Source organism: Rana temporaria, chromosome 8 (genome assembly GCF_905171775.1).
Source record: "Rana temporaria chromosome 8, aRanTem1.1, whole genome shotgun sequence".
Taxonomy (NCBI): domain Eukaryota; kingdom Metazoa; phylum Chordata; class Amphibia; order Anura; family Ranidae; genus Rana; species Rana temporaria.
The window spans coordinates 177,122,975-177,136,873 of record NC_053496.1 but is presented as its reverse complement, the minus strand read 5'-3'; the positions used below and the strand labels follow the sequence as shown (position 1 = coordinate 177,136,873).

Sequence of the window (13,899 nt, the reverse complement as noted above, 5' to 3'; positions counted from 1 at the left end):
TTAAGAAGGCTTGATTTGACAGTAAAACGTTTGCCGCACTCTGAACATGGGAAAGTATGCTCGCCTGTGTGAACTCTCTGGTGTACGAGAAGGTGTCCTTTCCGAATGAAGCCTTTACCACAGTGCGAACACGAGAATGGACGCTCGCCAGTGTGAATTTTCTGGTGATTGAGAAAGACTGCTTTTATTTTAAAACATCTCCCGCACTCTGGACACGAGAATGAACGCTCATTTTTTTTACTTTTCTGGTGTGTAAGAGGCTCTCTGGTTTCTTGAGATCCTTCATGGATCAAGGAAGATTCCTCGGGATTAGATGGATCTGTTGATTTATCTGTACTGTGAGATTCAAAAATAATAGTATGTGGATCCTCAGAAGAATCCTCAGGATCAGAGAAATCCCAGGATCTCTCTATATGATAAGTTCTATGATGTATTATTTGTGTAATGCGATTCACTCCTGAAGAACATTGTGTGGTGGGATTTTCTTCTGGAGAACATTGTGTGGTGGGATTTTCTCCTGGACAACGTTGTGTGGTGGGATTTTCTCCTGGAGAACGTTGTGTGGTGGGATTTTCTCCTGGAGAATGTTGTGTGGTGGGATTTTCTCCTGGAGAACGTTGTGTGGTGGGATTTTCTCCTGGAGAACGTTGTGTGGTGGGATTTTCTCCTAGAGAACGTTGTGTGGTGGGATTTTCTCCTGAAGAACGTTGTGTGGTGGGATTTTCCTCTTCTTTATATTCTGAAGATACGTTATTCAGGACATAGTGTCCTCCTGTTGGAAATCAATGTTTAAATGTTATTAGAATTCTTCATTCAGAAGTCATATACAGTATGTTGGTCTAACACTCTACAGCAGGGGTAATGAATTAAAATTCACTGAGGTCCGGTCAGCAAAATTTTCTTCCAGCAGGGGTCCGAACATCATGTCATTACCCGTTGCGCCTTTTCGCATGTGCCAAACCGCATGTTGCTGCCGCACTATTTTGGAAAAGACGTCAAGGACGTCTTTCTCCAGTTTTTTTGCGGGCAGTGCAGCCCATTAAAAAGGGCTGACCTACCCACGACATGTGCACCTCATGCACATGTACAGATCTGAACCCATTCTTACATCAGCATCCTCAGTCCCCAGTGCACATCAGAGCCCTCTTGAGGAGTGTCCTCAGGTCCTCCTTTATATCTCCCCCCTCCACAGTAATGTTCTCAGACTTCCTTGACACTAACCCCCCCGCCAGTACTGTCCTTTGCCCCAATTTACATTATCCCCCCTCATTACTATCTTCAGCCCCCTTCACATTACTGTCCTCATTGCCCCCACATCACAGTCCTCAGCCTCCCCCCTGTCATGTCCACATCTCCCACCCTGTAATATCCACATCTCCCCCCATACATCACAGTCCGCTCAGCCTCCCTCCCCCCCCACCCTAATGTCCTCAGCCCACCACATGACAGCCCTCAACAACTCCACTTTAATGTCCTCAGCGAGTTATCTTTTTCCGCTTTCCAGACCAGTGTCCTCACTCCCTGTAACTCAGAGGCATAACTAGAACCATCTGGGCCCCGTTGCAGGGAACCATAAAGGCCCCCCTGATCTCTGGTCCCGGGGCCCTTTCCAATGATCATGGTGTCCGTTTTGTCCCATGTGAAAGGGCCCTAAGGGGGAGTTCTGTGGATTGTAATATAAAGGGGAACTCTGATGTAAGGGGTGCTCTGGGAACCGATATAAGGGGGTCTCTACTCACCAAAGCCCTCACTTATATCAGAATCCCCCTTTACATTACAGTCCACGGAGCTCTCCCTTACATTGGTGTGCTCAGAGGCTGGTGAGATAAGAGAAAGCCTCCATCATAGATGGAGGCTTGGGTCAGTGGTGGTGCGCCCGGTCGCTGCCCCCTCTCTCCAACCACCCCCCTCTATCACCAATAGATAGATTCATGCAATGCATGAATCTATCAATGGCCGCCGCCGACACCCCCTATTCTTGGCACTCGCAGTTCCCCCAGCTGTGTTAGAAAAGAGAATGAATATAAGGTAGCATGGAGGAAACCACTGCTGCCCCCCTCCATCCAGAACTGTCCCGCCTCCTGCTGTCGGCTCTGTGTGAGGATTACAGAGACGGCAGGGGGAAGAAAAGGCTGCTAAATGGCGGGGGGGCATTGTGCCCACCCGCCCGCCCTACTGAGACAGGGTAAGTGCCGGGCAGACAGCGGTAGGGGGGGCACAGTGGGAGCATTCGATGGGCACAGTGAGAGCATTCGATGGGCACAGTGGGAGCGTTTGATGGGGCACAGTGGGAGCGTTTGATGGGGCACAGTGGGAGCGTTTGATGGGGCACAATGGGAGCGTTTGATGGGGCACATTGGCTGCGTTTGATGGTACAGTGAGGCTGCAATTGATGGTTTTTTTTTTTCAGTTTATTTGAGCACCAGCTGCCATTGACTTGGGCAGTGGAGTTCTGCCACTGTGGTCAGCAAGCAGGCCTACTCACCTGTGCTATACATACACATAGGCTGACAGAGCATGCTGGGGCTTGTAGTGCACCATACCAGGGAAATCCCAGCAGGCTGCTGTGTTGGTAGAGGGGCACTGGAGGTGACAACAAACTCTCTCTTCATGACTGACCCACCTGTGAGCTGCTTTCTTTTCAATCACTGAGAGGTTTGAAGGAAGGAAGAAAGGCTGTCCTGGAGAGCTGTGGATCCCCTATTGTGGAGGGTTGCAATCTTTCATCCACTATCTATCTAGCTGCAGGCTGCTGAACTTTCCCTTTGCAAGGCACGGAGCTGCCAGGGATTGGATGTGGGCGGGGCTGCTGGTGCACACAGGAGGAGAAGCTCCTGCTCTCTCTATCTCCTCTCCTGTCTGAGTGTCCGGAGGAGGAGGGGGGTGGGCTGTCAGTGCGAGGTCTTGGCAGTGTGACAGAGAGTAGACGCTCTCTGCTCATAACTGCAGCCAGCAACAATGGAGCGATATCCCGGTCTCCTGAGGGCCCCCCCGCAGTGAGGGAACTACAGAGCCACTGCAACTTTGCCCCCTCACTCACCTTGCATAGACCGAAGATCGGAGGGAGGCACGGCATAGCTCCGATGGAGGGCGGGTGTTGTAAGATGATGATTGGTTGCTAAGACTGCCCTTCATCCTAGCAGCCAATCACCTGCTTGTTTACCTCCGGCAACTCCGCCCTGCATCCAGAACTGTCCCGCCTCCTCCTGTCGGCTCTGTGTGAGAATTACATAGACGGCAGGGGAAAGAAAAGGCTGCTAAATGGCGGTACCGCGGCGGGCCGCATAAGAGAGTGAGGCGGTCCGCATTTGGCCCGCGGTCCGCCATTTAGTGATGCCCGCTCTACAGTATCTCAGAGCTCTGGCATGGAATTGGGGGCAATCATAACATAAAATATCAATACAAACCAGATAAAGATACATCATCTCCTCCTCATTTGTTGGGAACATGACGTTATATTGAGGGGTGGAGATGGACCTTTCATATGATGTACAGTATCTTCACATTGCAATTATTTAAATTCATCTTTTATACTCCTTGAAGAAAAAAGGAAAATGTGAAAATTTCTGCATTCAGTGATTATTACTTACTTCTGTTGATATAAAGAGAAGATTCCTCCTGGTCACTTTTCATGGTCACCTCCTCCATAGACTGCTGATCTCCACTCACCAACGTCTCTTCTTCTTCCTTTTTAACCTCAAGTTTTATGTCTTTTCCTAATTTATCCTGAACCCCAAAACGAAAAAATTAAGTTCAATATTAAAAAAATATCTATAAGAAAGTTATTTCATAGTTTAGAATAACTTTTGAGTTCTATAGCTCAGTTCTTTCTACCTGATGATGGTGAGGGATGCTTTGATCTTCCGGTGTGGAATCCCGGGAATACTGAAGACTTCCCCCCTCCATAGACTGCTGATCTCCACTCACCAGTGTCTCTTCTTCTTCCTTTTTAATCTCAACTTTGATGTCTTTCAATTCTTCACCCTAAACCCCAAAGATGACAGAATACATTTATAAAAAGGAACAAGAAGTTACTTTGAAGAATGTGGCCTCATAGTTTAGAATTATTTTTACATTTTAGTTGCTCACTCCCACCTACCTGATGATGGTGAGGGATGGTGTGACCTTCCTGTGTGGAATCCGGGGAATACAGAGGACGGGGACATCTCTCTGGTGGGTTTGTGTCACTGAATGGCTCCATCACAACGGCCTTGAAAAGGTCCTTTTGAAAACTCCCCCATAACATTCACCTCCTCATCCTCCTCCTTTATCTCTTCTTTAACAGCATTATTACAATCGTTCTGGTTTACACCCTGAATATTTAATAAATGTGAGATTAGCGGTAACAACATTCATCACATTGTTAGTATCATCTGTTATTAGTTTTCTACTTAACTCTTTGTGAGATGGTGTGATCTTCCTGTATGGAATTCTGGGAATACAGAGGACCTCCCTCCTCCATAGACTGCTGATCTCCACTCATCAACATCTCTTTTTCTTCTTTAACCACTTGCCTACTGGGCACATACACCCCCTTCCTGCCCAGACGAGATTTTAGCTTCCGGCACTGCGTCGCTTTAACTGACAATTGCGCGGTCGTGCGACGTGGCTCCCAAACAAAAATGACGTTCTTTTTTTTCCACACAAATAGAGCTTTCTTTTGGTGGTATTTGATCGCCTGGGCGGTTTTAATTTTTTGGGCTTTTGAAAAAAAAAACACAATATTTTTTACTTTTTGCTACAATAAATATCCCATTTTTAAAAAAAAAATATATATATTTTTTTCTCAGATTAGGCCGATACGTATTCTTCTACATATTTTTGGTAAAAAAAAAAAATATCGCAATAACCTGGTTTGCGCAAAAGTTATATTGCCTACAAAATAGGGGACATAACGTTTTTTCCGGGACTGCGACATTATAGCGGACACATCGGACACTTTTGACACATTTTTGGGACAATTCACATTTATACTGCGATCAGTGCTATAAATATGCATTGCTTGCTGAATAAATGTGACTGGCAGGGAAGGGGTTAACCACTAGGGGGCGGGGAAGGGGTTAAATGTGTATCCTGGGTGTGTTCTAACTGTAGGGGGTGACTGGGGGAGGTGACCGATCTATGTCCCTATGTACAAGGGACACAGATCGGTCTCCTCTCTCCCTGACAGGACGTGGAGCTCTGTGTTTACACACAGAGCTCCACGTCCCTGCTCAGTTACTGGGCAATCGCAGGTGCCCGGCGGCCATCACGGCAGCCGGTCACGCGCAATGTGTTCCCAGTGACTCAACGGGTGCGCGTGCCCTAGAGGCTTTAAATGACAGGACGTCATATGACGTCCTGTCGGAACAATAGAGCATTCCGCCTGCCGTCATTTGACAGCGGGCGGGTGTTAAGTGGTTAATCTCGGCTTTGATGTCTTTCAGTTCCTCATCCTAAACCCCACAGATGATAGAATATATGTGCAAAATGGAACAACAAATTACATAGAACGTAGAAATGTTTATCATGATACTTTGATTCAATAAAGAAATAAAAAAAAAAAAGATCATCATGTACAGTATCTCACAAAAGTGAGTACACCCCTCACATTTTTGTAAATATTTTCTTGTATCTTTTTATGTGTAAAGTAGTGAGTGTACAGCTTGTATAACAGTGTAAATTTGCTGTCCCCTCAAAATAACTATATGGTGGATGTTAGTAACTAGTAGCAACCATCTGCCACACTTAAAAGAAATGTCCCATGATGTCTATCCACCATCAATCACTTCCCCCAGTGATATAGATCAGGGCTTTTCAACCTTTTTGGTAGTCAAGGCACCCTTTAGAATTGCGCACAATCTCCGGGATACACCAGTCTGAGGGCTCGCTGACACAAGGAGGTGTGTCCGAACCTGAGCGCACGTTCTGATTTTCATTAGGCTGCTCTATGCTTGTGAAACACACGAAAAATGCTCTGGCATGATTTGTAAATTGATCCCCACCAAACTACACAGTACTGCGGTATCATGCGTTTAAGTGATCGCAAACAAACATGCATCAGATGGATGAGTGGGGGTGCCTTTAGGAATTAATGGTGTCTGTGACATCGCATTTTTGTGATGTGCGGAAAAATACGTGAATTCACAAATTGTACCGCACTGCCCCCCGGTGTGAAAAAAACTAAAAATGTAGTTTGTAAAATAGAGTTAAGTGGTCAGTAGCTTGTAACTCCCCCCATCCCCCCTGCTAGCACAACCCCTCCCCCCAAAAAATGCCCCATCCAGTATAAATACCCCACCTGCAAAATCCCCCATCCTAGCACAAATCCCCCCTGCTAAACACAAACGCCCCTTTCTAAATCCCCCTTGCAGTTCATCCCGGGCACTTCTCGACAGCAGGGACAATATCTGACAGAACACCGGCAAATCCCAAAGTTTTGCCGCCGCCCAACCTGCCCTTAGCAACTGCTGACTTCATCAGTTGGTAGGATGCAGGCGGGTGTCTTGGACGACTTTCACTTGTTCCGAAAAAGTACAGATAACAACACAAAGGGGGAGAGAGCCCGGTGGAGGAACAGGATGTGCTCTCCCTCCTCTCTGTACTCCGCTTTCCTCCAACACTCCAATGACATGCTGGTAGCTTATTGGCTCCGATCTAAATTATCCCTAGTATGTGTGTGTATGAATGTGAGCTAGGGACCTTAGATTGTAAACTCCTTGGGGGCAGAGACTGATGTGAGTGTACAATATACATATTTATGTAAAGCACTGCGTAAATGAAAACGTTATATAAGTACCTGTAATAAATAAATAATAAAATAAATGTACCTTAAGATCCAGTAATGTCTGTACGCTATTTCCCAACAAGTCACCTCTCCTCTGGAGCTTCCTGTCTTTTACCCTACATCACTTCCTGTCCGTACATGACATCACTTCCTTCATTGCGTTCCACGCTCAGGAGTGAGATCACCATCTTGTGGAGAATTGAAATACTGCAGTCTTCATTCATAAATACTGCAGTCTTCATTCGTACATTAAAACTCGGCACGTTTACCTTTTCTGTACATTTTTTTTTTGTTGGTCATCTTTATACTCATGTACAAACCAAATAATAATAATACATTTTTTTTTTAAATTGTATTACTATTAAACACACACACACACACACACACTCTATATATAATTGTATATATACAGTGCCTTGAAAAAGTATTCATACCCCTTGAAATTTTCCACATTTTGTCATGTTACAGCCAAAAACAGAAATCTTTTTTTTGGATTTTATGTGATAGACCAACACAAAGTGGCACATAATTGTGAAGTGGAAGAAAAATGATAAATGGTTTTCCAAATTTAAAAAAAATAAATATGTGAAAAGTGGTACGGGGTAATGGGAGGCTTTCTCCCTGGTGTGGAGAAAGCCTCTTGAGGGGGAAGGGGGTGAGCAGGCAAGTCAGGACACTCTCTACTTTGCAGATTGAGAAAGGAGCTGTGTGTTAGTGGGAGTCCTGACACTCCTGCTCGCCCCCTCCCCCCTCAAGAGGCTTAATCCACACCAGGGAGAAAGCCTTGCATTACTGTGTGGAGTTACAGATGGAAGAACAGGAAGTGAGGATTTCTCAGAAGAAATAAGGACATTTAAAAGAAAAATCGAAGGATGAGGTAAGTGAAGGAGGACTGCACTAAGGTAAAGGAAGCTATTTAGGGATTTTTTTTTTTACTTTACAACCCCTTTAAAGGAACCTATTTAGAAAATAAAAAACAAACCTTTACAACCAACCCCTTTAAGGAAATACAATGATTTCTGGGATTTGCCAACTTTTACAACTTTCTTCAAGGTAATTGCTCCAATTATGCAGTTGACAAAGACGCCCTTTTTAAGTTCACTCGACACAAAGTTTGCCTTTAGTAATCTGTGACAGACTCACCCGGGACAGAGGCTTTTGGAGGGGACTGAATGTTAGCCTCTTGCCTTGCGATCATGGGCCCTGGCATTTGGGGGAGTGATGCTCTTTGTGTGCTGTATGCCTGGGGACCCCTGAGGTGGTGTTACTTTGGATTCAGGTCCATGTCCCACAAGACACACAGACTCTGGCAACCCTGTATATGCCATATTAGAAATAGTGACTGATTCATAATGTTGGGACACATACTGTTAGAATATGCTGATGTCAACTCCAGTCACCTGTCTGTCTGTTATAATTGTAGCGGACTGCTCCTGTTGGGCTGGCGCTGATTTAAATTTAGAATGGACTCTGATTGTTAGTTAACTCAGACATATATAATTTTGGCTAGATTTGGCTTTTGTTTCAGCTAAGTCAGGGTGATATTGGGTGTCTCCCCTCGGCAGCCAATCAGTGGGGGTTAATCGTCCCGCTGTGCATGCTGGGGAGGGGTACTTAAGGAACAGACGCCACTTAACCAAGGTCGTCGATCCTTGGCCTGTCGCACCACCACCTCGTGGCCCTCCTGGCCGGGGGTGCGTGCTCCTGCAATCCTGGCTCCGGGACCACGTTGGTCCGGGGGTTTTGATCTGTTGAGTAGGGCCAGTAAGCAGACTGGGTTTACGGTTTCAAGGTGATCCTGGGCTGTCCGTCCTGGAGGGAGGAAGCCGCTTGATGAAGGACCTATCTTGGAGAGGACCAAGCATGAGACTATTATCTCAGGAGAGGCCTGGAAACATTATCAAAGGATCCACCGTGTACTGAGAGGCTTGATGGTGATTGCCTATCAGACTTGAATTCTACAGAAATTCATCTGAAGAGATCCAGTTGCTGAATCATATGCTGGGGGATTCTGGACCGAAAGTGTCTCTACTCAAAGGAAGGTCTGTGGCAGAGACTGTAATTTTTTTCCGTGCTAGGCCGGTGAGAGAGACCTATCCGGGTGCACAATACCCACTCTGGCTACAGTGGCGACAAAGTTACCGCCGTTTAAGATATACCATTCCGAACCCAAGACAGCTTATCGACACTCCACAATCCGGTGAACACGACCCATAAGGATTCCCCCAGAAACGAGACACACAGCTCTGTTCTCTGGTTCAAAACGAATAGACCCTCTTTATTGAGAAAGCAGGCTCTTATATACACAAAAAGAATACTGCAGTAATCAAATGGACAATGACTCAACTCCACCCACAACATTATACAATGGTTCCTAACGAGCCCCCCTCAATACACATTCCTTTAGTCAGACATTCTGACTCCAACTCTGACATAATCTACCTGAGCTAATTAACTACAGCTGACGAGTCAGACATCTGACCTTTAGACTGTGCTAACAACTCACAACACACATCTATCATCAATAGAACTTTCACACAATACAGTGTCAATTAGCATAACACAATGAAAGGTTCTTAGGAGCCATACTAAGGTTCATTTACATCACAGTAGCAGATGATATTAACCCCTAACAGTCTATGTTCCCACATTGAATGAGTCACTCTCCTAGGACGCCACATTCCATTTCCCATTAGCACGGAGTTGATGCAGGGACATACGGCGGCTGATTGGCAACAACAGTCAAGCTACGCGCAGCTTACAGGCGCCGCAAAACAGGAGCGGGAGAACACTCGTTCAATATCCATCTGCCGAATATCTCGGTACCATAACATAGGTGCAGTATAGTCCGCGGACTGTGACGGGCCCCCCTCAACACTTAGAGGATGAGTGAGCCCCGGTCCCACTGAAGACTTCAAGAGCGGTAAGGTGGATATGATATGATTGCAAAAGGATGTGTCCCCCAAAATCATACAGGCTTTGCGCAAAGTGAAAATCTATGCCCTGAGAGGCCATTCACATGCAATTCTGTTTTAAGAGACATTCTCTTAACAGCAGCTAATTGCTTTATACATGCTATAGGCTAGATATTTCTCATCAGTCATTCCCTTTATTGATCCAGTGAAACCATATCTAGAGATGTTTATTATGCATGGACCACTGCTCTGTCAACGCTGATTATTCCATATTAAGGACTTTACATTACAGCAGTATCGTTGAGAGTCGTGTTGTATTCGCATATGCCTTCTTCAATTCAATCCTGCACACGTATTAATCACATCATCCTTACCACACCGTCATTCCCCTCATCTATCTCCCCCGCGGGGACACATATGTTGTATTAAAACATTGTGTTGAAAATCTATTGCGCTACTGCGAGTAACGAAATGTGAACAGAGTGAACATAAAATATATACAAAATATATATAATGAATACTAAAGCTGCTGTATCTAAAAGGTGCGTCGTTACGTCACGGTCTCGTGACTTCTTCAGGGATCGCTGAAGAAGTCACGAGACCGTGACGTAACGACGTAGGAAGTGCGACCACGTGATACATGCAATCAGCCGGAGGCCAGCAGACGTAAGCCAGCTTGTCATCTCGCCGCGTCCTGTGCTGAGCGCGATCTGCCTGTTTTAAACTTTTAATTGTACGAATCCATTTTTTATTAAAAACCCACATCCTTGTCACCATCGATCTTCACTATTGTGGCATCATTTCTCTCACCTCACGCTTTGGCTCCAATCCATGAGACGCACGGATCCCAGGATCTCTCATCATCTCAGGACGCTATTAGGATCTACTGAATCAGCAGGAGAAGGAACCACTTGCCCTCTATGCGCAAATACCATTGGTTGAAGGTAAGGGCAATATGAGATCAGTTATTGGATACACTTACCATGTTTAGAAGACTCATCCATTCCACCTGCTCCATTTGATCATCCACCCATAGACTCTATTTAATTGTTCAGTGTCACATTCATTCAATTTTATTTATTTGTCTCATTTGTGGGGAGGTCATCTCCACTGTTTGGTTTAGCCCATCATATCACTTTTTAGTGCACAGTGTGTTGGCTATTCAGCAATTATGTTTATTTCACCATTACTTTAGCGCTTATCAGTTTTTTACTACATATGTTGTATTGTTCCCATTAATTTCCCCTTGGGGATTGTTATTTCAAGATTACGTTTTTTTCCGTTGGGAACTACAACATACGTGGACTTATGGCGTCTGGACTGTCTTGTATATTTGTTATATGTTTGTAATTGTCTTTCTTGTGATATTTGTTATTTGCACTCAGTAAGTGTTTACTGGTGCACTCTGTCTGTACACTGAGACCCATGACTCTGGATACTTTTGCACTAGTGCCCTGCTGCTATTTTAACTTATGTAGCGATTTATTAATTATACAATAAACAATTTTCATTATTTCCATCACGGATGAGTGTTGTCCATCTCTGCCAATAGTAGCCCCTTTTTCTTTGTGGTGTCTTCCCTCTTGAGATCCGCATAAGATAGTTCCTAGTTTTTTTGCGTTATAATTGGCTACGGTAGAGACCTCACACATGAGGAGTGACCGCTCATTTTGAGTCTCTACTACTTTTTAGCAGAAACTATATAGGGGTATGTTCATTTTTTTGTTATACACTCTTTCAATTGACCTGTTGGGTTCATAATCAACAAACAGTAATATTTCAAGATATTCTGAATGTCCATTATGTTCTGGCTCATACTTTGTAAAAGCTTCTGGGTCCCTCGGGCCCTCCCATTACAATGTGCATTGGGATTAGTTAATTAGCTCATGTTAATTTATATTTCTGGTTACCTCCTCTTTAACTGTATATAAGACTTGTATTCTGGTTCTAATAAACTGCCTGATGTTTTACCCTACTCTGAGCTACAAAAAGTGAATGGGAAAGCTAAGGGGTCTTTGGATGGTGTGGTTCCGGACAGAGAAGCGATAAACTAAAGACCCTTTTTACTTCTGCGCCAATACTGGTACATCCGGATCCCAAACTACCTTTCATCATGGAAGTTGATGCTTCAGGTTTTGCTGTGGGAGCTATTCTTTCTCAATGAACTGGAAAAAGCTGCACCATCTATGTCCGTTTTTCTCTCGTCTCTTAGAGGAAATAAGAGATTGCTAGCAATTAGGGAAGCATTTTCCAAGTGGAGGTATCTACTGGAAAGGGGCTAAGCATCCGTTATTCTGGTCACTAGAGGCCAAAAACCCTTCCAAGATGGCCACCGACATGCAAAAAACAGCATGCGGGCTACAAGAAAATGGCCGCCGATCTTCAATAAGAGCGTCCGTCACCGGTAAAATGGCGGCCAAACACGTTTTTAAAAACACACAGTGACAAAAAACAGCAAAAACACGGCAAACGTACCAGACCCTGCAGGTCGTCCCCCCCCCCCCTGCACACACGGTGTCATAAAAAGACAAACGGCACCCCTCAGCAGCCGCAGCCCCCTGGTAGAAACGGAGCCCCCCAGGCAGACCCCCCACCTCACGACCGCCACCCAGAATGCGGGGAAGGAGGGAGAGGAAGGGATAGAGGAAAGCAGGGCGGACCCTTGATCGACCTCCCCAGGAATGCACCAGCCGAACCACCATGCCAAGGCAAGGGGATACTACTTACCCATCCTGCGACCACCGGCTGGAGGCATTCCAGACAGACCCATCATCCGAAGCAGTTACGGCATGGCTGTCGCCCCGGCACACTGTGACTCAGCCATAGAGACCGGTCATATGTGTGCCCTGGAGCGTATAGCTCACCGGCCACCCCTGGAGCAACGGGGCATGTCGTGGACCGCCCAGCGCGTAGCTAAAGGCCGGCACACGCTCAATGGCCGAACATGGGGGGACTACAAGGATCGAGGATCCAGCCTGTCACCCAGTCGGCAGATGATTGTAGATCCCAGGATCCAAAAATGCAGGAAAAAATAAAATAAAAGCGAAAAAATCGCAGAAAAACCTCCAGAGCACATGGGCCCAGAGAAGCCATGTCTTCTCCTTACACTAGGCAGAAAAAAATAGGGCTGCATGATGCAGAGAGAGGGATGTACCCGGGGGACCCGCCCTCGGAGGTACTATACTGAGAGAAGTGTTTTAACACTTGAAGTGCTGTTTTCTGCCTAGTCAATCTCCTGAAAGGAAGGACCCTAAGGTCAATTGCTGCTGTGTCCGTCCATGAACGGAAGAGAAATCGGATTACATTAATAACACACAATAAATAATCGAAATTAAATCTTGCATAGCTGAAATAAAAGAAAAATCCAATTTAAAAATAATTATACTTTAGTCGGTCCAATAAAAAGTTAGTTCCTTCAGTAAAGCAAAAAAGATGTACAGTATATTGGCTAATAGCAACCAATAAAAAGTATGGTCCATGGGTTGTCGTACTGTATGGTGGGGCCTGTGTGAGTGTGGGACCAAGTCAGTATTGTTTATAGGATCGTATTACTATAATTCAATCCCTGCAGACCTATAACTATGACATCATAGTACAATGCAGTTTGGCCACGCCTCCAAATAAGCCAATATGAACACAAAAACGTTATTAGTCTTTGTGAATATTCTGGGGTCCAAGAAGTGATTTTCTTTAACAGAAACATTTTATACATTCTGACTATAAGGAATGACACATGATCTCATACTCCCCATTGGTCTGTCCAAACATAAAAAAGGTGGTTAGTCCATGTGAATTCCCTGGTGTCGATCAAGGCCATTTTTTTGACTGAAGCATTTCCTGCACTTTGAACATGAATAAGGACGTTCCCCAGTGTGACTTCTTTGGTGAACAACAAGTTCGCATTTCTGAATGAAACCTTTCCCGCACTCTGAACATGAAAAAGGACGCTCACCTGTGTGAATTCTCTGGTGTGTTAGAAGGTTTCCTTTCTGACTGAAACCTTTACCACAGTGCGAACACGAGAACGGACGCTCACCCGTGTGAATTCTTTGGTGAATAACAAGTTCTGCTTTCTGAATAAAACATCTCCCGCACTCTGAACATGAAAAGGGACGCTCACCCGTGTGAATTCTGTGGTGTTTAAGAAGGTTTGCTTTGAAAATAAAATGTTTGCCGCACTCTGAACATGGGAAAGTATGCTCGCCTGTGTGAACTCTC

The 13,899-nt window shown here is 45.2% G+C and overlaps 1 protein-coding gene across 3 annotated transcripts in view; it reads right to left on the bottom strand.

Moving 5' to 3' along the window:
* Positions 1 to 4,436, bottom strand: part of LOC120910028 (gastrula zinc finger protein XlCGF26.1-like) — a 33,732-nt gene extending 29,296 nt beyond the window's left edge. For 2 of the 3 annotated variants that reach the window (XM_040321874.1, XM_040321875.1), the window contains exons 1-3: positions 4,397 to 4,436; positions 4,100 to 4,313; positions 3,591 to 3,726 (exon numbers count right to left, since the gene is read on the bottom strand). In XM_040321874.1, coding sequence (XP_040177808.1) covers positions 3,591 to 3,726; positions 4,100 to 4,246 — 283 coding nt within the window. In that variant the 5' untranslated portion in view covers positions 4,247 to 4,313; positions 4,397 to 4,436. Of the gene's footprint in view, positions 1 to 697; positions 773 to 3,590; positions 3,727 to 4,099; positions 4,314 to 4,396 lie in introns of all 3 variants that reach the window. The other variant, XM_040321873.1, reaches the window with a different exon arrangement.
* Between the last annotated feature and the right edge of the window lie 9,463 nt (positions 4,437 to 13,899).